Raw genomic sequence first — 24,392 nt, 5'->3', positions numbered from 1 at the left:
CTGGAAAAGAAAATGCTGTGTTTATTTTGGCTCTTGGGCAACCAAGAGTCTTTCAGAGGTGTGGTGGACAGATCTGGAATGTCAGTGGGGACTATGCATTACATCTTGCACAGTGTCACACAGGCAATAGCTGACTTGCAAGCCGAATATATTCAGTGGCCTTCTCCTGCCCTGTTTCTTTCAATCTCTAAAGGGTTTCAAGACAGAACAGGATTTCCTGGAGTTATCAGAGATGTAGATGGCACACACATCCCAATCCCTGCACCAACACTCCACTGGAATTTCTACAGTAATATGAAGGGATATGCCAGCATACATCTTCAGTGTGTGACAGCAGCATGCGGTTTCCTGATGTGCATACGGGCTGGCCTGGGTCTGAGTGTTTAAGAACAGCCCGCTCTACAATCACCTACTTGGATTAAATGCAGCAGACTACCACCTGCTTGGAGATTCTGCCTGTCCTCTCAAACCATTTCTGCTGTCACCGTACCGAGACAATGGCCATTTGACAAACACTCAAAAGAACTTTAACAAAGTCCACAGCTCGACAAGAGTGGACATTGAACAAGCATTCTGGCCTGTTAAAATGCAAACGGAGGCGGCTGAAATACCCGGACATGCCCACAGTGTGTAATATTCCAGTGTGTTACAATCTCCTGCTTGAGACTGAAAAGTTGATTGCAGATGACATCACCACAGATGCTGAACCAGCGTTTGGCAATGTGGAGGATGATAGCAGTGCCCAAAGCAAAAGAGACGATAGCAGTGCCCAAAGCAAAAGAGATGATAGCAGTGCCCAAAGCAAAAGAGATGATAGCAGTGCCCAAAGCAAAAGAGATGATAGCAGTGCCCAAAGCAAAAGAGATGATAGCAGTGCCCAAAGCAAAAGAGATGATAGGATGATAGCAGTGCCCAAAGGAAAATAGATGATAGGATGATAGCAGTGCCCAAAGGAAAAGAGATGATAGCAGTGCCCAAAGCAAAAGAGATGATAGGATGATAGCAGTGCCCAAAGCAAAAGAGATGATAGCAGTGCCCAAAGCAAAAGAGATGATAGCAGTGCCCAAAGCAAAAGAGATGATAGCAGTGCCCAAAGCAAAAGAGATGATAGCAGTGCCCAAAGCAAAAGAGATGATAGCAGTGCCCAAAGCAAAAGAGATGATAGCAGTGCCCAAAGCAAAAGAGATGATAGGATGATAGCAGTGCCCAAAGGAAAATAGATGATAGGATGATAGCAGTGCCCAAAGGAAAAGAGATGATAGCAGTGCCCAAAGCAAAAGAGATGATAGGATGATAGCAGTGCCCAAAGGAAAAGAGATGATAGGATGATAGCAGTGCCCAAAGCAAAAGAGATGATAGGACGATAGCAGTGCCCAAAGCAAAAGAGATGATAGGACGATAGCAGTGCCCAAAGCAAAAGAGATGATAGGATGATAGCAGTGCCCAAAGCAAAAGAGATGATAGGATGATAGCAGTGCCCAAAGGAAAAGAGATGATAGGATGATAGCAGTGCCCAAAGGAAAAGAGATGATAGGATGATAGCAGTGCCCAAAGGAAGAGATGATAGGATGATAGCAGTGCCCAAAGCAAAAGAGATGATAGGATGATAGCAGTGCCCAAAGGAAGAGATGATAGGATGATAGCAGTGCCCAAAGCAAAAGAGATGATAGGATGATAGCAGTGCCCAAAGCAAAAGAGATGATAGGATGATAGCAGTGCCCAAAGGAAGAGATGATAGCAGTGCCCAAAGCAAAAGAGATGATAGCAGTGCCCAAAGCAAAAGAGATGATAGGATGATAGCAGTGCCCAAAGCAAAAGAGATGATAGGATGATAGCAGTGCCCAAAACAAAAGAGATGATAGGATGATAGCAGTGCCCAAAGGAAAAGAGATGATAGCAGTGCCCAAAGGAAAAGAGATGATAGGATGATAGCAGTGCCCAAAACAAAAGAGATGATAGGATGATAGCAGTGCCCAAAGGAAAAGAGATGATAGGATGATAGCAGTGCCCAAAGCAAAAGAGATGATAGGATGATAGCAGTGCCCAAAGGAAAAGAGATGATAGCAGTGCCCAAAGGAAAAGAGATGATAGGATGATAGCAGTGCCCAAAACAAAAGAGATGATATTGCAAATTCCTTGGCTTAGTTTTAAGTATGTACCCAGGTCTATATATTAGCGGCACCTGCTACCATAGGATTACCAGTTTGTCATGTGTGTGCTTACAGCCCAAGATGTACTGTATGTAATGTTATAGTCCTTTGTTAATATTCTGTAGTATATTCGGTTTCCTGTGCCATGTAAATAAGATGTTTTTCTACTATTGCTATATGCATCTAAAACACTGTATACAGCATGAAAAACAAATGGATTGACTAATAGGCTTGAACTTACTTTATTAGTATGTCTTACAAACGTCACCATAGGTGTACAAAAATAAGGTTAAAAAATATAACTCTTTCCAAGAAAAGAAAGAATGTTTGTCAGAATTAATTAACCCTTCTAACAGTGTTGGGGGGGGGGGGGGGGGGGACAGAAATAAGTAGCCTACATTCTTGTTTCAGTGTTTCTTTCAGTACATCTGTAAATGACTGAAGTCCTTCATTCCTTGTCCTTGCTACCTCAGCTCCAGCCTTCTGCATGTTCATGAGCTCGTGCATCTGCCGTTTTTGTTCCTGGGCAAAGTTCTGGAACCATGAAGGCGGGGTCACTGCCTCCTACTCTCCTCCTTTGTGTTCCTCTGCTTCCCCCAGCTGATCTAACACTGTCATCGCTTGATGGTGGGGGGGTGGGGGTACCTGTACGCCTTGGTGTGCAGCTTCTGGTGGGTGTTGTGAACCCAGCTTCTGTGTTACCTCTGGGAGGACTTTAATGTGTCTGTGGAAACCCCTGTAAGTCCCGCTACACAAAGCCATGGTCTGCATACCCGTATAGTAGAAACAGATCTTAGGACTTAGTCATATTATTATTATTACTACTACTAATAATACTTATAACACTAATATTCATATTAATAATAACTATATTAATAATTCCTCATGTACGGACTAACCAAGCTGGCTAAACAAACCATGTACACGACACCTCAGGTTTCAGTGCGCCCATATTACACTGTACCGCACAGTCAAGTACTACAACAATCATTTGTTTTTTCCACTACTAGACAGAAACTGAACACACGCCTGTACTTAAGAGCCCTCCTCTTCTTGTCACATGCATCCGGTGTGTGTTTGTAGTCATTTTGTCAGCTATCGTTCACCACACCTCATTTTTCTTTAGTGTGGCAGATTGAAAGTCATTCATATGATCTCGAAAGGTATCTGTGAGCAGAAGGGTGGTTTCATTGGACAGCCAGGCTCTGTGGTCCTACAGACAGCGGGTTACAAATGTGTTACCATAACATCTAAACTCACATGATGCTGAAGTCTTCTGCACTGTATTATGTTAACAGTTTGAATTGAGTATGTGATCAGTACTTTTTTTTTTTTTTTTACCTCGACTCTCTGTTTCATCACATTGTGCTTGAGGTCAGATTGGTTTGGGTCGACAGGCAGATCCCAGGACAGTATCTGTTAGAATTGGCAAATGTCTCTGATCGTCAACTTCAACAGGTGTCTCTAGAGATATACAAAACGTACACTGCAAGTATTACTGTACATGTATTGTTGGTTTACCAGGTAAGCAATACCGCATAAGTGCCCATATATCCTTAATTGTATTACCTGTATATTTAGGTTTGTAGTGTTACTGTTACCCATGTCATTGTGCACGTCCAGAAGTATAAGTATAAGGCTGTTTACTTCTTGTATGTATGGTAAACGCAGCGAAAAACTTTTTAAAAGCCAACAGCATTTACACATTACTGACTACAAGCATAGAAAATAATGTGCTTAACACAGATATGCAGGTTAAACTATCCATATTTGGTGAATTTTTACTGCACGTTGCACACTGGTAGTTCACCTCTACCATTTTTACACGCCCACAGAGTCACCTCCTGAGAGTGTTTGGATGTGCTGTTAAATTCACCGCTGAAGCAGCGGATTCACCGGGGATGAGAGTCGATGAACTGCAGAAAACCCAAATGGCCGCTCCCACTGCGGAAGTTTCCCTTGTTGTACAGAGATAGTGTTATCAATGTAATTGTAGTTTCAGAGACGCCATTTTTTTTTAAAATGGGTATGGAGTTGTGTGTGTGTGTGTTTTTTAAATAAATATATAACAGCGCTAATAAACATATTGATAAACAATATCACATTTGTCAACTTTTCCAGAGTAGCAGACTCAGCTGGTGACGTACAAGAATTCGATGAGAGAGAGAGACAGAGAGAGATTACATATATTTATCAGATTACATATATTTATCATGTATGTTCCTTTTATACTTCAAAAACAAATATGTTACAAAGTTGCGAAAAGTGAGCTAACTTGATTTGAAAGTGTATCCAGTATATTCATAGTTATAATTATTTACAGTTGCAGGCTAGCTTCTTTCTACATTTTAATGTAACACCAAGCTAGCTCCTAATTAGTCGGTTAAAGATAACTAGACCTTCGTCCCAATAAGCTTTCATCTCGCACGGGTCAGCCACAGCCTTGCATGCCGCAGCAGCAACCTTTCTATTGTTATTCAGCTCTGTTGATTCACCAAACTGTCCTCAAATACTCCGCAACGATGATCACCAAGCGATGTCACTTCTGACTCAGCGATGCATTGCACCGAAGAGTTTAGCAACGCTCCCTTAGCTAACGTTGCAGAGCGCTTCTCTGGAACAGTGCGTTCAATAGAAAACGTCACGGAACGTTCCGTACCGCTCTCGAACGCACGCCAGTCCCTCGGTGTGACGTCACTTCCTAGATACGGGGAGCCCGGAAGCGGGTTCCATGTTGATAGGAAGTTGTCTTTTTGAAATCCGTGAAAATGGAGGTGAGGGGTTTTTTTAATTCAGTATAATTTTAAAACAAAAAACAACCTAGAAACAATACTACCCGGGCTGTTTGCTATACAATAGTGTGGACTTGTATTTTTATTTTTAAATATATTGTTTGTTTAGATTGGTAAGTTTAAAGCATGTTCGTCGCTTTGTTGGCATGGCTTATGATTTGAGTTCTCTTTTAATTGTTTAATTTTACTTTCAACTTTATCTACACAGATACGTGATGTTACTGTTGAGTTCGTTCGATTCAAATGTGTTTATAAAAAGTTAGACCCGTTTTCTCGCCTCCAAATAAATCGCAGTGACGTCAGCGTCTGATTCTGGCCTTTTGCTATGTAAATAATACAACTTTATATGTTTCAACACAAATACACACATGTAATGCCGCTTTTACAGATATGTGACTTTTCTTGTTAGAGTAAAAACATAGAAACTGAAAAAAAAAAATCATTTACAGTAAATAAGATCATCATCCCTACGGAAGAAATATTAAATGTAATCAAGATAGTTTTAGAAAATCGTTATTTTACGTTTGTTAATAAGTTACAAGCAGAGTGATGGCGCAGCGATAGACCCCTGAGCTAATCCTTACTCTTATAACAAACCCCGATCCGGCTACCCGCTCCGCCGTCTTCAGTGTTGGCTCTGATCTCGGGTTACCCTCACGGCAATCCGGAGGCTTTCGGCAAGATGTTTCGCTCTCTTTGTCCGGGTAGCGTGGACGACGTTCAGCCCTTTGGCTCTGTCTTTGCCATGAGATTAAGAAAATCTCAGACGCCCCGCTGGCTCTCACAGGTACTTCATTCATTAATTACAATAATTGTACACTCAATTTACACAATACTAATTACAACATATACACACACAACCCACCCTTCGTGTGCAACGGTGCAAGGATAGCGCGTCAGCTGAGGATCCAGTAACGTGGCGCTGAGCTCCAGCCAATACAGCGCATAATAGGAGGGGTTTATCAAGAGATCTACCAGTGCAGTCCTGAAGTTCTCCCTCATGTAATAACATTATTATCGGGTACCATTTTGGATCAGTTTCAGTTTTATATATTTATGTGATTGAATTTCTCAGCGTTTCAGTAAATGGTTGTTTCACATACACACTGATTCCAAACGGGGCCCACAATAAACTCTGCCTTGTCCTTGCTTAAGCTACCCTTTCTATAAACCTTGCTGGAAACCCCGTAGAATAGAATGGAAAAGAGTAGAATAGAACAGGAGTAGAATAGAACAGAATGGAAAAGAATAGAACGGAATAGAGTAGAATAGAACAGAATGGAAAAGAATAGAACGGAATAGAGTAGAATAGAACAGAATGGAAAAGAATAGAACGGAATAGAGTAGAATAGAACAGAATGGAAAAGAATAGAACGGAATAGAGTAGAATAGAACAGAATGGAAAAGAATAGAACGGAATAGAGTAGAATAGAACGGAATAGAGTAGAATAGAACAGAATGGAGTAGAATAGAACGGAATAGAGTAGAATAGAACAGAATGGAGTTGAATAGAACAGAATGGAAAAAAGTCGAACACATTTAGAAGACAACAGTTAAAATCACAAGTAAAAAAGCTCACACTGTACAGAGCTCTACAGTACGGCCGCTGCAGGTAGTAACACGAGGATGGTGTCTGTCTGTCTGTCTGTCTGTCTGTCTGTGTGTTTATTTCACATTAGAGTGGCCAGAAAGCTACTGCAGCTAACAGATACATTTAAACAAACTGGTAAGCCAACAGCGCCTGGTTTCCAAAGAAGCAAAGCACTCGGGACTATGAAAAGGCGTAGGAAAAACATATTATTATTACTGTGTAAAAATGAATTGATTGTGGTGCAGCTTTAAGACGGACAAACCTAGCGTTACACAGTGTTTATAACTGGGGTTTACGGGAAACAGCTGCTGTGGTCAGGCAGGAGAGTGTTATCGGACATCTTGCACTGGAGCCGGCCATTATTTATTGGGGGGGGGGGGTAAAGTCACACGTTTCCACAAACAAATTGCAAGACATTTGTGGATTTTAATTTTGTTTGCTTTTATTTACCATTACCAAACACAAAAGCGTGATTTATATCCCGTTGACGCGCCTAACTACTTATTAAACATTAAAAACACCTCAGATAGCAGTCTGGGTACCCCTATGCTGTATAATGGACTCTTCCGCGGTGGCCCATCGTATGGTCTTCTAGAGCAAAGCTGGTTCGCCTTTTCAAACAAAAAGAAGAGACTGAAGTGGCATATTGGGAACGGATAACCATTAAAGCGCTGTGATATTTAATCACACGACAGAAGCCGAGCCTTTATTTGCGATCTTTGAAGGTTTTTGGTACGCGATTCCTGTCAACGCTACCTTTAATAATGTAATGGTATTGTCAGTGTTGTCTTAACACGGACCCCCGTGTGCCGACTGGTGTTGCTGGGCCTAGCGATACACATTTACTTCTATTTTTAAATTATAAATACATGTTATTATTCGTACTAGCCTACTAATAATACGAAATTAACTATAAGCGACAGTGGAAATGGACCTGCATTTTTATTCCGGTTTCTCAGACGCCTCGATTCAATCAAATGAACAGCAATTCTTGGATAATTCACAAAACTACAACAGTTACAGCACCATCAACAAGGTGACGAATATATATGTGTGTGTGTGTGTGTATGTATGTATGTTATATATAAATACACACATATTTACGGTTGGTTACTCATCTTAGTTTGTGAGTAAACTGTATAATAGTTTGCTTTTGTGTTTTTAATTTGTTCACAGAATCAGACGCCAGTGGCACTCATTATCATCAACATCCACGTTTGTTTGTGTGTATGTACGTGTTGAATTGATGAGTGACTTTCTTTCTAACTTCTTCGCATAACTAGGCCTTGTCAGCTTCGACATTTTTACACACGGTTTTGTTTTTTAAACTTTATTACCATGACTATTTATTTGAAACGTTTTACAGTTTGAAATTGTGTAATGTGTGTCTAGATATTTGATTTTTCTTGCATTGCGTTATTTAACACTGCCCCATCACGCCACAAAGTTCCGAAGCTGTTTTTCCTGCTACTAAGTTTTCTGAAATTAAATAAATGGCTCGGGTGCGTCTTAATTGCAGCTGTTGGTTTTATTCATTATGTATTGCAGCTATCAAATCTGGGTTTAAATACCAGTATAAGGTATAGCAGTCCACACAAGAAAGACCCTGATACATTGCTGATACAGTCGTAGTTTCTTCTAGTTTTGCCTGTGAAGAGTTTGACTGAGAGTCTGAAGTTCTGGATGAACTGTGCAAGTTCCTCTTAAGGAACATGTACATTACAGCGCAGGCAGTTTGTTTTTTCATCCCTGTAATGTAATGAAAGTTTTAAACAATGCACATTTTTCTGCTTGCCCAGTTCGAAATAACCAGGCCCTTGGAGAGTTGAGCTGAAGGGTTAAACTATACAGAGTGCACCTCTTAATTACACCGTGTAACAATTTTTTTTTTTTTGGTTCCTGGGTAGTAAGTGTTATTTCCTAATTGCTTATGCCTCAAAAGTATAAAAAATGGCTATTATTCCCCACAAACTTTGCTTTTGTGACCAGGACAGTGATATTTTGAAATGTACCTATTTCCAATGAGAAAACGGGTGAATTTGTGTCTTTTCGTTCACATAAAGTCAGAAAAAAACAACATATGAATCCAAATTAACATGTATTTATACTAAAGTAATACAAAAATGACTACAAAAGATTTAGAAGTGAGTAGTTTTTCGAGATTTACGATTATACTGTAAATCACTTTCACGAATCAGCCCCCAAATGTAGTCTCCCATCATGTTCTCGTTATACTGTCCTTGGTAGCGGCGTTCAAAGTCCAGTATATCCTGGATGAAAGTGTTCAAGTCGCAGATCAGAGGAAGCGTCACCAACCTTTTTCCAGCTTCTTCACCCGTCAAGATGGGCTCTGCTTCTGCCACAATGTGACCAGTCTGTTCGAGGCAATCGGAATCGCCTGTAACCAGAATGAGTGGCGCCTCTTCATTGACAGCTCATCCAGGAGCCTCAAAGCCGTGCTGCTCCATAATGGTAACAAGTACCCGCCTCTTCCCCTGGCTCACTCGGTGCACCTCATAGAGGATTACAACAGCATCAAGACCTTGCTGGACGCCTTGAAGTATGATGAGTACGGCTGGGAGGTCATAGGAGACTTAAAAATGGTGGCATTCCTGATGGGTCTCCAAGGCGGTTTTACCAAGTTTCCCTGCTATCTTTGCCTTTGGGACAGCAGGGACACCAAGGCGCACTACCACAGGCGGGACTGGCCACAGCGGACCGAGTTCTCTGTGGGGAGGAACAACGTCAAGTGGGAGCCACTGGTGGACCCCCGGAAGGTGCTGATGCCACCACTGCACATCAAATTGGGCCTTATGAAACAATTTGTCAGAGCTCTAGATAAGGAGTCGGCAGCCTTCAAGTACCTTCAAGACTTCTTCCCTAAGCTGTCTGAGGCAAAGGTCAAAGCCGGTGTCTTCGTCGGACCACAGATAAAGAAGATCCTGGAGTGCAATGAATTCCCCAAGAAGCTCACTAGTAAGGAGAAAGCGGCTTGGAACAGCTTTGTCGCAGTGGTTCGGGGCTTCCTGGGCAATCACAAGGCCGAAAACTATGTGGAGCTGGTTGAGACTCTGGTGAAGAACTACGGCACAATGGGCTGTAGGATGTCCCTCAAAGTCCATATCCTTGATGCTCATCTTGATAAATTCAAGGAGAACATGGGAGCGTACTTGGAGGAGCAAGGCAAGCGCTTCCACCAGGATATACTGGACTTTGAACGCCGCTACCAAGGACAGTATAACGAGAACATGATGGGAGACTACATTTGGGGTCTGATTCGTGAAAGTGATTTACAGTATAATCATAAATCTCGAAAAACTACTCACTTCTAAATCTTTTGTAGTCATTTTTGTATTACTTTAGTATAAATACATGTTAATTTGGATTCATATGTTGTTTTTTTTCTGACTTTATGTGAACGAAAAGACACAAATTCGCCCGTTTTCTCATTGGAAATAGGTGAATTTCAAAATATCACTGTCCTGGTCACAAAAGCAAAGTTTGTGGGGAATAATAGCCATTTTCTATACTTTTGAGGCATAAGCAATTAGGAAATAACACTTACTACCCAGGAACAAAAATTGTGTTACATAGTGTTATAAATGTTTGTGTTTCTTTCTTGAGGTTTTAATCTTTCAAACCTGCTGGTCTGTGTTGCTGACAAAGTAATTCCATTCAATCTTACCCAGTTTGCATTGCCATCATTTCATAGATGTTCCTATATGAATAACACAGACACCATGGTAGAGGTGAATTAGACTTTATAATGGTCATTTATTTGAAGCTGTTAGTGAATAATATTTATTGAGCGCTCCTTGTAGAGACTTCAGTGCTGTACTTCCTAAAATCGCATGAAGGAATTAACATTGAAAACAAGTCAGTCACAGGAAAAGCCAATGGGTCTAGCTTCTGGGAGGTTTATATATTTTACACAAAGTGAATGGCAAAAAATATATTAAAAAAAGTGAAGAGTCCTTGTCTTAAAAAATGTTCTAAATAGTTTTTACTACAAGGATGAATTCCTTCAACGGGAAACGCACTAGACAGAGTGCAAGAGATGTTTGCCAGCTTTTACAAATTATGAGAAATACCATTAAAAATCAAATCCACCTTCAACATAATGTGTGCCTCTTTCAGAGAGGAAAGTGTGCGGTCTGTGATGGTAGTACAGTACATAAGGTTAGATTTACCAGAATGATTGTGTTAGCTCTGTGTCCTGTAGGAGATTTGAATGGGATACTTCACTCAGTAACCCTCTATTAAACAATTGCAGCCTGAATTGTACCCGAGTTGACAGATTGACCCCTTTACCCTCTCGGAACAATCCTCTCTTATTGTGTGTTTCAGTTTCCTGGAGGGAATGATCACTATCTCACCATCAGTGGAGCTGGACACCCCTTCCTCTCGTCAGCAGAGGTAGAGAGCATGTTTGAGTCCTTAACTGTGCAGAACAGGGGCCGAGTGCAGTACCCCAATACTACCCCCGTCGTTTCATTGTTAAATGTGCATAAGAGGAACAACACATTGAAGAAGAGGGGCTCTTTGTCATGGCTGCACCTCCCTCACATTATTATTATTATTATTATTATTATTATTATTATTATTATTATTAAGTCATTTAGCAGACGCTTTTATCCAAAGGGCCTTACAGAGACTAGGGTGTGAACTATGAACCACAACTGCTGCTGCTGAGTCACTTCCAATAGGACTGCGTTTTTAAGTCGGAGCACAAGGAGGTTCAGTGCCTTGCTCAGGGTCACACGCAGCGAGTCAGTTGCTGACCTGGGATTGAACTGGGAACCTCCTGGTAACAAACCCTTCTATAACGACTGGACCACCAAGCCTTATTAATCTATAACTGGAATAAAATTCAAAAAGAGCAGAATCCTTTAGCGTTTGGGATGTGTGCTGCACACTTCCAGCTGCATGGCCACTTCCCCTGTCTTGTGTGCCTGGGTTTGTAAGTGAGCTGTACAGAAGGTGTTGGCTGAGTTTTAATTTAATGACAGCGATACATTTCTCTCTACTGAGAGACAAGAAAATGTCCTCACGCTGAGAACTGCTTCAATCCTGTCCACTCTGTACGTCTGTGTGAGAGGTTGGATTGAAATCATAGACACCGGCCATAAGACTATCAGTAGGCCCCAGTGTCACTAAAATATTAAAACTTTATAAAGGGAAAATTCACTCCAAGGTAGATTGTGGTTAACGCTACAGCCTGCCCCTAAAAAAAAAACAAAAACAAAAACATCAGTCGCTCTGCCAAGCCTGTCAGGAGGGCGTGGCAGCGAGACACCACTTGTTGCTGCCATTGTCTCCGAGCAGAGAATGAGTTAAACTTCAACAAACCTGAATGCGTGCCACTTAATCCAACCCACATATCTGCCAACACCCACCTGAAAGGATAATAATTCAAAGAGGTATGTCTTTCGGCACATAGCATTAACCAATTAAGTAATTTTTGAGTTTGGAATTCGGTTTTGATTTTGAAATACTGGCCCAAAATATATATCTATATATATATATATATATATATATATAATTTTTAATGTTCTAACTGTCAGAATAATGTGAAAACAGGGATTCAGAAAGATTACAAGGTATTACGTTTATTGTAAAGCAGTTTGTATGTGTAGTATAATGAAGTTGGTGTGATTTTGTCTAAAATAGGTGAACCGAAACTCTGTGCCTCAGACGTGGTCTTGTATAACAAACTGTTCTACAATAAAATCCACTTAGAAAAATAAGATGTTGTGCGGAATGCAATCTAGGTGAATTGTACAATCCAAAGAATGATATTTTGTAAGATTTATATAATTTGAGATTATATTATTCCGATTAATACAACAGGTTTCGTTGTCTCTTGTGATATGTAGTGACTTTAGAGCTATGTAAACATAAAACTGCTCCAACATGCTTAAATATTTGAAGACAGATGTGTAGTGGACAAAAAGTTGTATTAAAAAATATGTTTATTTTGCAGTTGATGATTACTGGGATAATCTTGCATTGATGTAAGAACTGCTGCATTCATGATTTGCACACACTGTCCTTCTCCAGGGGCATCGCATGATCACGCCTGTTCCGCTCGCTCTACTTCTAGTCAGAAAGCAATGTTTCTTTCAGTGTTTCAAAATTCAGAACTTTTGAGTGTTTAGTAGTTCTGGGTGGTACATGTATTCAATGAATCTTCAGCACTCTTCAATGATTGTATCAGAATCTGGGAATACATAGAGGTATCTGTGTGTGCACGTCGGATTTTTGCCTCGATCTAGAGAACCCCTCTGTCAAATTGTGCTAAAAAATGGTGAGGAACTAACCTACAGAAGAGGAGTCCGCTGTCACTCCTGATCCTCACTCTGTGTTCCTTGTTGTTTCTGGCTCCAGACCTTCCAGACCTTCCACACCCCGAGCCTGGGGGATGAGGAATTCGAGATCCCCCCCATCTCGCTGGACCCCGACCCCTCCCTGGCGGTCTCCGATGTGGTGGGGCACTTCGACGGGCTGCAGGACCCTGCCCTGACAGCAGGGGGCAGCGCTGGGGCCGACCCTGTGGGGTACAGCACCCCCTTCACCTCCCAGGGGCTCGAGCATCTCAACATCGGGGGCAGAGGGGGGGAGCTGATGGGGGCCACGCTCAATATGGTGAGGGATCAGGGAGGGGTGTGGGGCTGTCCATCTCTGTGTGTGTCTGTCTGTCTTGTCTACATGTTAGGGGTAGAACATACCTATGGGCCAGACAGTCACCACTTTAAAAAGCAATATTAATAAATCATGTGTTTGGTCTGGAGCTCTATTTGTGAACGCACTGTTTTGTAACGCTGTGCTGTTCATGCACTATATTTTAATAAACTGCTTGGCATTTTAAAAACTATTTAATAATGTTCTAAAATGCCATTTATATGTTAATGTATTGCAACCTCAGCTGTCCATCTGAAACTGCACGCTCCACAGTTGCTTTCTGTTTTAATAGCTGAATACAATTGAAATTTTGACTTTGCTAGTTTGCTATTGGTATGCACTTTAAACACACATACACATTACTATGAGGACTGTCAGTTTCTAGCTGACTAGTCTGTGCTGACCCTAGTGTGTGTGAGAGAGAGATCAGAGACATTGGTCTGACTCAGTGAAGGAGGCTGTGCTGTATAATGAACTCCTTTGTGTCGATTCTCTCTCCTCAGGACATGTCTCACTCGCTGGGCTCCCAGTACACCTCCAGTTCTTCCATGACCATCAACGTGCCTCTGTCAGACCTCAACCACCACAGCCTGATGGGCCATAGGCAGCTGACCACCATCGACCAATCGGAGCTGACCTCGCAGCTGGGCCTGAGCCTGGGGGGAGGGACCATCATGCCCCGCCCACAGTCCCCGGAAGAGCTGCTGTCGGACACGCCGTCCCCCTCCAGCTCCCTGCACGAGGAGGAGGCTGAGGAGTTCAAGAGGGTGGGGCTCCTGCAGCATACACAGTGCCATTCAGTGTAGTGCAGTGCAATACAATAGTCACAACATTGAAATACAGTACAGTACATAGAGAATACTGCAGGGGTAGTGTGTGATATGAGCATTGAATGCTCACCCGAGGGGTGGGATGCTACATAAACCCAGAGGCTGGGCATTACATTCTCATTTATCAATACAGTACTACTCAGTGCAGTACATAGCTGTGTTGCACGGTGCAATGCAATACACTGGTATGCACTACAGCATAGTACGCTGCAGTACAGTACACATTTTGGGAGCTAGTTAGTTTAGCATTTAAATGCTTGTGTCCAATGAACTTCCATCTCCATTCATGCCTTTATAAGCCCTTTTGAGAGAGTGCGTCTTGAATCGCAGCACATGGAAGTTCACTAATGAGTCCCTGAAACTGCTGAATGATTGGAGGCTTCTGGCAAGAGAAACTGGATTTGCTATCAGACTGACGAAACACAGGCAAGACAGATAATTGCAGCTGAATAGGAATGCATTTAGCTGATTATGTTCTGACAAGTTATTGCATATCTGCCTCATGGTGTCACACTTGCTTTTTTACACACATCTAGAGAGCCGTTTATCTGATTGCAGTGAATTTAGGACATTCCTGTTTATCAGAATCCGGGGCTTCTGTCTGTCAAAGTGATGTGTGTCACTGACTTGTTTATTATTTCCTTCTCTCCCCTCTCTCTCTCTCTTTCTCCCCCTCCCTCCCTCCCTCCCTCCCTCCCTCAATCTCTGCCTCTCCCCTGTTCTGCCCTCTCGCTCCTGTCTCTGCCCCCCCCCCCCCCCCCCCCCCCCAGCTATCGGAGAAGCGCATTGTAGTGGAGTCTCCCGTCACCATGTCCCCTGGGCTGGTGGGAGTGAGTGTGGGGGGAGGGGGCAGCGTGGTGGTCCGCAAGACGAAGCCCCCCAAGAAGACTACGAAGAAGAAGAAGGATCCGAACGAGCCTCAGAAGCCGGTGTCGGCCTACGCGCTGTTTTTCAGAGACACGCAGGCTGCCATCAAGGGGCAGAACCCCAGCGCCACCTTCGGGGAGGTCAGCAAGATCGTGGCCTCCATGTGGGACAGCCTGGGAGAGGAGCAGAAACAGGTGGGGACTGGGGTGAAACTGGATGGGTACTTGGGTGACTAAGTGAAACTGAAGAGAATTGTGGGAACTCAGCTTAACTGAAGCCCTTTTGGCTGCAGTGTGGAGGCTGTGGAGAGATTTGAGCCACATGCTGCAGTTTCACAGTAAAACCTTCTACTCTAATGCTCTTGATGGGTTCGCTGGAAACGGGAATGGAATGGGGTGAAACTGATGCCATTGTGGCTCCTGTGCAGAGGCGGCTCACTGTTCAGGGACTATGGAGAGGTTTGAGCCAAGATGGCAGCCACAGGGCACAGTTTCAAAGTAAACCACTCGAGTCTTATGAGTGTGTTGGCAAGGATATTTCTGAACAAGATGCAAGCACCACACAGTATTAGACTCTCTCCCTCTCCCTCTCCAGGTTTACAAAAGGAAGACTGAAGCTGCCAAGAAGGAGTACCTGAAAGCACTGGCAGCCTACCGGGCCAATCAGGTCTCTCAGGTAAGACAAGCAATCATTATTATAATTATTATTATTATTATTATTTATTTCTTAGGAGACGCCCTTATCCAGGGCGACTTATAATTGTTACAAGATATTATTTTTACAGACAATTACATTATTTTTTTACACATTATTTTTACATACAATTACCAATTTATACAGTTGGGTTTTTACTGGAGCAATCTAGGTAAAGTACCGTGCTCAAGGGTACAGCAGCAGTGTCCCCCACCTGGGATTGAACCCACGACCCTCCGTTCTAGAGCCCTAACCACTACTCCACACTGCTGCCATGTTGCTTGCCTGGTAAGCTTGGTGGTCCAGTGGTTAAAGAAAGGGGTTTGTTACCAGGAGGTTCCTGGTAGTTCAAATCCCGGCTCAGCCACTGACTCACTGTGTGTGACCCTGAGCAAGTCACTTAACTTCCTTGTGCTCCGTCCTTCGGATGAGACGTAAAACCAAGGTCCTATTGTAAGTGACTCTGCAGCAGCAAGTGTTGTTGATGCATAGTTCACCCCCCTGGTCTCTGGAAGTTGCTTTGGATAAAAGCGTCTGCTAAATGGCAAATTAATAATAATAACATACACTGTGGGTGGAAGAAAGACTGCCATTGCAAAGCAGATTCAGCCATTCCAAGTTTTACTACAAGCTTGATTAGTCCTGGTGCATACCTCGGGTGTATCTTATTAAACCAGGAATGCAGACCTGCTAACCTCTGCGCATTTTGCGTATCCGCTACGCATTTTGGTAATACGCGGGTACGCTTTTATCAGAGATGATACGCAATAATACGTAATCCATATTTCACTCATAGTCTATGATGTTGCCTGTAGTTATAGAAAGTGTTGCATCTAAAGTCAGGGCCGGCCTTGGGGCAAGGCAAGCAAGATAGATTAACCAATCAGGTTTTGAGTTTAGTTGACGATCCAACCTCCGTTTTAAAAAAAAAAAAAAAAAAAAAGTTATCGTGGGTTGACTGACAGAAATTCCCCCCACCTAGTTTCTTTGTATAATCACTGCCATTCTGCTGTAGCCTATCAGGCTTTGTTGAGCTGACTCGCTTGTTTCAACTGCCAGTTTCAGACACACTGGAGGGAGTGTGAAGTACTGTGACTTGTGAAGAAATTATTTATTTCAAACTGGCTACGGTACCTTTGTTTTTTAATTAATGCATTAGTTATGCATTCATTTTTTTTGTCTGGGGAAAAAACCCACTTGCGTTAAAAAAAACCCAAAAAAAACAAACAAAAAAACAATGTGCTCGGTTTAGATAATTGCATCGCTTGAAAAGAAAATACAGCTGAATGAGGATTTTACGAGAGTGGAAAGGGTGTAAGTACACACATTTATTATAATAATATAGTACAGTATTTAAGTTTAATATTCTGTGCTTGGCTCGTTGTCCCGTTTTTCACAAACGCCTGTTCCCATACAGGGATGTCAGTAAAATTCGATTTTATAAAAATGAGCACAGCATTAACATTGTTAATGTGGTTAAGGGACGTAAGGCTTCTGTTTACTTTGCATGTAGCGTACAATTACATTGTAGATAAATGCCATTTCATTGTGCTTTAAACAAGTCATAAACGGCTGGTTTGTGATTTTATATTGTAGTTCAGTAAGATCATTAATGTAGCATTATGGATTTTGTTAGCGGTAAAAAAAATTTTTTATGCAAGGACTGGGAGTAATCGACCTGCATAAATGTAATCCTGTTTAACTGTATAGCTAAATATTTATGAAAAATCGGCCACACAAGTAAGCGTGTTGTAGTGGGACTTAATACTACTACTACTAATAATAACGTAATATCAGAACTACCAATACATGCTTACTGATATTAACCTTTTATGAAGCGCTCACTACAGACGAATGGGTCCAGTCTTCTTGGTTTTTTTTATTCTCTTTTAATCGCTGAAATCCATTTTACCCTCCTGTCTGGATCAGCAGGAATCCTGTAGAAGGAAACTTTATATTTATGTCCAGAACAAAAGAATCGGGCATTACTGTGATGTTACCGCGCTAGGCATTTTGGTCATCTTCCACAGTAATGCTGACTGTGAAAGAGTGTTCAGCTTGGTGACCAAAAACAAAACCCAACACAGAGCCAGCCTGAGCACAGACATGCTAAGATCACTGGTAACGCACAAAGTCATGATGTCAGCGAAGCAGCGAGTGTGTCACACACAAACCTTTAGTGACACCTTGCTCAGGAAAGCCAAGTCAACCACCTATGAAGCTAAACATTCAGGATCTGAAAGTGCAGTTTGACCTGTTGGATTCCTTTCTGTTCCAAACAACTCACTTTGTGGATAGCTATTACATTTGGTGCTGACTCAGTGACTATTTACAAGTTTGTTTTTTTTCCTTTTTTGAAAGTGCTTTGTTTCTCTGTTTTTAGAAGCTTATACTTTTCAATTTGTTATGTTTTGACAGTAAGTAAATTACAAACATACTACAAAAATTGATATTTTCTGTACTTGAAAATTTTCAGTTGGTATAAATTAAAAAGGTTTCATCTATACGAAGGTAAACAAAATTAAATTTAAACTGGAACAATCATAGCTAATCTCATTATTTTATTTTTTTTACTGAAAAATTCATACTCAAAACTCACCAGAGTATATCATTTGGCTGTTTTATACCCTGAAACAATTCCGGGCAGAAGCCCCCCGGACCCCCCCCCCCCCCCCCGAGATGTCTGCGTGAAAGAGTGCTACTCAAAAAAAAAAAAAAAAAAATTTTCAAGGTTGGCAGGTCTGGGAATGGATCAAACTGCTATGCAATGGGAGTCTTATTTCCATTGCTGTTGTAGTTATTCCACTTTCCTCCACTTTCCAATGAGAGATGGTTTTAAAAAAACTTGTTTCTGTATAATGTTATACAGAAAATTCAATCTGCACTATCTGGAAGTCTGTTTAAAGTCTTCATAGACACTATAAATAAGCACATGTGCCATTTTTTCAAACAAAACGATCAGGATTATTTACTTCAGCGCCAGTAATTTTCATTATTGTGTTAAACCCCCTCCCAGGCCCCTCATGGGAATCAATGCAACATGCTCAAAGAAAGTGAACGTTATTAATTGTGTTTTTTGATGCTATCAATAGTGAACTCTCTGTCTGTCTGCACCTGTCTCTCTGTCTCAGTGTGTGTCTGTCCCTGTGTATCTCTGTTTGTCACTGACGTGTTATTTTCTCTTCGCAGACTGTGATGGAAGTCATGGATACAGAGCCTCCCTCAACCCCTCCACCACCTCCCACTCCCCCAGCTGCCCCCAAACCCACTCGCCCACACACCCCCTCCCCCAGCGCCAACACCAACACCATAACCAACATCTGCACCTCCAACATCATCCTGAACCACCCGCAGGTCATCACCCGGTCCAGAACGGGGGCTATTGTGCCCCCGCACCCACCCCTCTCCTCCCAGAGCAGCCCCAGCCAGCACACTCACACCGTCACCAAGATCATCATCTCCAAACAGATGCTGGCGTCCGGCTTGCACCACCAGCAAATCCCAACCTCCATGGTGACGGTCATCCCGTCCTCCAGGGGGCTCCAAATCCAGCAGGCTGCCCCCACTGCCACCCCCACCTCCAGCCCTCGCCCTTTTCTCAGCCAGCCTCCTCCTCTCCAGCAAATGCAGCAGCCCCCACCCCCCCGCCTGCAGCAGATGGTGCATACCTCCCAGCAGCTGCCTCCGCCCCCTTTGCAAGCCAAACCCAGAGGGGCGGGACTAACCATCACCACAGCTCCGCCCCCTCGCCTGCAGATCAAGATACTCCCCGCCCTTGCTCCGGTCTCCTCCTCCTCCCCTCTGCAGATTCAGGCTCAGCCTGTTGCTACTGTGGTCCCGAGCCCGACCACTCCTCCTGTCCTTGTCAGCCCCTCTCCTCCCCCCCCCGCTCTCATAGTTGGTGCAGTCTCTGCTTCCACCGCTCCCTCCTCCCCCACTGCCTGTTTGGAAGTGGCGCAGTCCGTTGGGGGTCCCCTGGTTTCTGCTGTTTCCGCCTCCTCCTCTCCTCTGCTTGGGGCTCGAGTGCAGGAAGAGGCTGAGGACTTCAATGCTGGAGAGGTATTTGTGTCCCGTTTTAGCATCGTTGTTGTTATTGCAGGGTTTTGGGGTTCAGAGCTCCCCTCAAGTTAGTATATTATTCACATGATCAGAAATGTGAGGTTAAATAAATTGTTCCCCACCCCCCCTCATAGGCATGAACTATTAGTAAACCTACAGGTGAGACTTGTTCAAACTGTGCCTGATTGTTCAAACTCCTGGCACCTGTGCATTTCAATACAATACATAAACAAGGCAAGTTGTGAACCCCAGGACTGGGTGCTGCAGCAGGGCTAGTGTGAGTTTCTAATCCTGCTCAAACTCCTGGCACCTGATCAATTCAATGTTATTAATAATTATAATAATAATAATAGACTTAATTGAGGGAAGTTCTGAAGCCCTGGACTGGGTGCAGCAGCAGGACTGGTGTGAGTTACAAGCCCTGTTATTGTTACTGTTAGAACAACTACACATACAAATCTGTTATCTTGTGCATAACGCAACAAGATTGGGAACATTATCTTCTACAGGCTTTTCAAACCTTTACTTGCCTCATGCTTTTGTAGCAAGGTGATGTCTAGTATCTTCATACACTGTGCATTGCAATGATTCCCCCCCTCTCTTTGTTCTCTCAGATGGAGGTGGAGCTGGTGAGTGGCTCGCCTCCCCATCCCAGTCGCTGTGTGCGCGCAGGCTGCACCAACACCCCTGTGGAGAGCCAGGGCTGGGACCACGAGTACTGCAGCAACCAGTGCGTGGCTGACCACTGCAGGTAAAACACCACCGATCTGGAGATACTGCACAATAGGGCTGACCAAAAATCAGTTGTATTTTGGACTACAAGTCCTTCAGCTGGAAGGAAAAAGCAGTGCTGTGAACAGTGTTATAAATAGTGCTGGGACAAGTATCCGAATGTTCAAACCACTATTTTTTGACATGTATTTGGATACAAAAATCAGATGTTTGTATTCGCTACAAATGACAAAAATACCTTGCACGTATTTACTGTCTCACCAGAATTTTCAAAAAGTGGCAAATGAAAAAGAGCTCACAGTTACCTTACCATTGGCCTCCACCTGTGAACCATTAAAGTTGCTGTCACATTTTCTGGATAAAAACCCCACTGTTGAAGGATCATTGGTCAGGCTGTGAATCTGAAGGAAAATGAAGACCAAAGAGCATTCTACAGAAGTTAGAGATAAAGTAATACAAATGCATTGATTAGGGAAAGGGTACAAAATAATATCCAAGTGTTTGGATATCCCAGTGAGCACAGTTGGATCAATAATCAGGAAGTGGAAGCTGCATCACACCACCCAGTCACTGCCAAGAAAAGGCCATCCCTCAAAACTCAGCGCTCTAACAAGGAGACTTGTGAGAGAAGCCACAGAGAGGCCAACAATCACTTTGAAGGAGCTACAGAGTTCAGTGGCTGGGAGTGGAGTAATGGTGCACCAGTCAACCATATCAAGAGCTCTGCATAACACTGGCCTGTGGGAGGGTGGCAAGAAAGAAGCCTTTACTCAAAAAAGTACCATCTGAAAGCACGTCTGGAGTTTGATGAGACCAAGACAGAGCTTTTTGGCCAAAACTCAAAGCGCTAGGTGTGGCGCAAACCTAACACTGGGCAGCAGTGTGGAGTAGTGGTTAGGGTTCTGGACTCTTGACCGGAGGGTCATGGGTTCAATCCCAGGTGGGGACACTGCTGCTGTACCCTTGAGCAAAGTACTTTACCTAGATTGCTCCAGTAAAAACCCAACTGTATAAATGGGGAATTGTATGTAAAAAATAATGTGATGTCTTGTAACAATTGTAAGTCGCCCTGGATAAGGGTGTCTGCTAAGAAATAAATAATAATAATAATTATAATAATAACACTGCCCATGCCTCAAGACACACCATCCCTACAGTGAAGTATGGTGGTGGCAGCATCATGCTGTGGTGATGCTTCTCATCAGCAGGGACTGGGCATCTTGTTAAAATTGAAGTAAGAATGGATGGAGCAAAATACAGGGAAATACTGCAAGAGAACCTGCTTCAGTCCGCTAAAAAACTGAAGCTTGGGAGGAAATTCACCTTTCAGCAGGACAATGATCCCAAGCACAAGGCCAAAGCAACACTGGAGTGGCTCAAGAACAAAAAGGTGAATGTCCTACGGTGGCCCAGTCAAAGTCCTGATCTCAATCCCACAAGCGTCGTCCAACCAACCTGAACAACCTGGAGCAAATCTGCCAAGAAGAATGGGCCAAAATCACTCCGACACTGTGTGCAAAGCTGGTACATACTTACCCCAAAAGACTTAAAGCTGTTATTGCAGCGAAAGGTGGCTCTACCAAATATTAATGTGTGGGGGTTGAATACTTAGGCAAGCAAGATATTTCAGTTTTTTATTTTTCTTAAAAATATTTCCCAACATAAAACCAATGTCACCTTACAATAATTGATTTTGAGTTTCAGTGTTTTAAAATAAAATATCAAACAGAACGAAATTTCAATGTACCATTTGTAATTCAGTAATATGAGAGAATTTGTCAGGGGTCTGAATACTTTAGCAAGGCACTAATATATATATATATATATATATATATATATATATATATATATATATTACACACTGCCTATAGTAAGTATTCACCCCCCTTGGACATTTTCACAGTTTGTTGTGTTACAACCTGAAATGTTGATGCATTTAAATGGGATTTTCTTTGATTTACACAACCTACTCAACACTTTCAACGTGTGAAAAAATGGGGTGGTGAAAAAACAAATCAATTAAAAATAAAAACCTGAAAAGTCTTCATTAGACAAGTATTCACCCCCGTGGCTGTGACACTCCTAAATAAGCTCAGGTGCAACCAATTGCCTTCAGAATTCACACAATAAGTTAAATGGAGTCCATCTGTGTGCAATAAAAGTGGTTCACATGATTTCAGATTAAATACACTTGTCTCTGTAAGGTCCTACAGTTGGGTAGTGCATTCAAAGCAAAGCCACTACCATGAAGACCAAGGAGCTTTCAAAACAACTCCGGGATAAAGCTGTGGAAAGGCACAGATCAGGGGAGGGCTATAAAAAGATTTCAAAGGCATTGAATATCCCTTGGAGCACAGTCAAGTCGATCATTAAGAAGTGGAAGGTATACGGCACCACCCAGAATCTGCTTAGAGCAGGCTGTCCTCCCAGACTGAGCAGCCGGGTAAGAAGGGCATTGGTCAGAGAAGTCAGCAAGAGGCCAATGACCACTCTGAAAGACCTACAGCGTTCCATGGCTGAGATGGAAGAAACTGTCCATGTGTTAACAATAGCTCGGGTACTCCACAAATCTGACCTGTATGGAAGAGTGGCAAGAAGGAAGCCATTTCTGAAAAAAGCCCATGTAAAATCCTGCTAGGAATTTTCAAAAAGGCACGTGGGAGACTCTGAAAAGATGTGGCAAAAGATTCTGTGGTCCGATGAAACAAAAATTGAACTATTTGGCCTAAATGCAAAGCATTATGTCTGGCGCAAACCCAACACAGCACATCACCCAGGAAACACCATCCCTATTGTGAAGCATGGTGATGGCATGCTATGGGGATGCTTTTCATCGGCAGGGACTGTCAGGGTAGAGGGCAAAATGGATGTAGCTAAATACAGGCAGATCCTTGAGGAAAACCTGCAAAAGACCTAAGACTGGGACAGAGATTCACCTTTCAGCAGGACAATGACCCCAAGCACACAGCCAAAGTGACACCGGAGTGGCTTAAAAACAAGAAAGTGACTGTCCTAGAGTGGCCAGTCAAAGCCCGTACTTGAATCCAATTGAGAATCTGTGGCAAGACTTGAAGATTGCTGTCCACCAACGATCCCCATCCAACCTGACAGAGCTTGAACAATTTTGCCAAGAAGAATGGGTGAATATTGCACAATCCAGATGTGCAAACCTGGTAGAGACTTACCCCAAAAGGCTCAGAGCTGTAATTGCTGCTAAAGGTGGTTCTACCAAGTATTGACTAAGGGGGGTGAATACTTATCTAATCAAGACATTTCAGTTTTTTTTGTTTTTTTTTTATCATTAACTGTTTCACAATAAAAATTCTCTTGCCTCTTCAAAGTGTTGAGTAGGTTGTGTAAATCAAAGGAAAAAAAATCCTGTTTAAATGCATCAACATTTCAGGTTGTATATATCTCTCTATCTCTATCTATCTATCATTATAATATGTATGTTAGTTTATTTGAATTGATTTCTCCACACTGTAATTTTGTGTTTGTTTTCCCAGGGATATCTTCATTGCTTGGTGTTCGATCCGAGGACACAACACGACGGCGACTGTGAAATAAAAACACACTGGACTGAGGAGCAGAAACAAGCAGCTACAGAAACACACTGGACTGAGGAGCAGAAACAAGCAGCTACAGAAACACACTGGACTGAGGAGCAGAAACAAGCAGCTACAGAAACACACTGGACTGAGGAGCAGAAACAAGCAGCTACAGAAACACACTGGACTGAGGAGCAGAACCAAGCAGCTACAGAAACACACTGGACTGAGGAGCAGAAACAAGCAGCTACAGAAACACACTGGACTGAGGAGCAGAAACAAGCAGCTACAGAAACACACTGGACTGAGGAGCAGAAACAAGCAGCTACAGAAACACACTGGACTGAGGAGCAGAAACAAGCAGCTACAGAAACACACTGGACTGAGGAGCAGAAACAAGCAGCTACAGAAACACACTGGACTGAGGAGCAGAAACAAGCAGCTACAGA

General features: G+C 42.8%; 1 protein-coding gene across 2 annotated transcripts; it reads left to right on the top strand.

Moving 5' to 3' along the window:
- Window positions 1-4,855: 4,855 nt before the first annotated feature.
- Window positions 4,856-24,152, top strand: LOC117398852 (TOX high mobility group box family member 4-like). 2 transcript variants are annotated; one of them, XM_033997944.3, is made up of 9 exons: window positions 4,856-4,924; window positions 10,881-10,949; window positions 12,921-13,178; window positions 13,718-13,981; window positions 14,815-15,105; window positions 15,506-15,586; window positions 18,794-19,663; window positions 20,278-20,414; window positions 23,902-24,152. In XM_033997944.3, exons 1-9 carry the CDS (start codon window positions 4,919-4,921, stop codon window positions 23,960-23,962), a joined length of 2,037 nt encoding a protein of 678 aa, XP_033853835.3. In that variant the 5' UTR covers window positions 4,856-4,918; the 3' UTR covers window positions 23,963-24,152. The 2 variants fall into 2 exon arrangements, with proteins under 2 accessions (XP_033853835.3, XP_033853834.3); XM_033997943.3 differs by lacking the exon at window positions 4,856-4,924 and adding an exon at window positions 6,925-7,569.
- The last annotated feature ends 240 nt before the right edge of the window (window positions 24,153-24,392 follow it).

Source organism: Acipenser ruthenus, chromosome 44 (assembly GCF_902713425.1).
Source record: "Acipenser ruthenus chromosome 44, fAciRut3.2 maternal haplotype, whole genome shotgun sequence".
Lineage (NCBI taxonomy): Eukaryota > Metazoa > Chordata > Actinopteri > Acipenseriformes > Acipenseridae > Acipenser > Acipenser ruthenus.
This window is presented reverse-complemented; position numbering and strand designations above follow the sequence as displayed.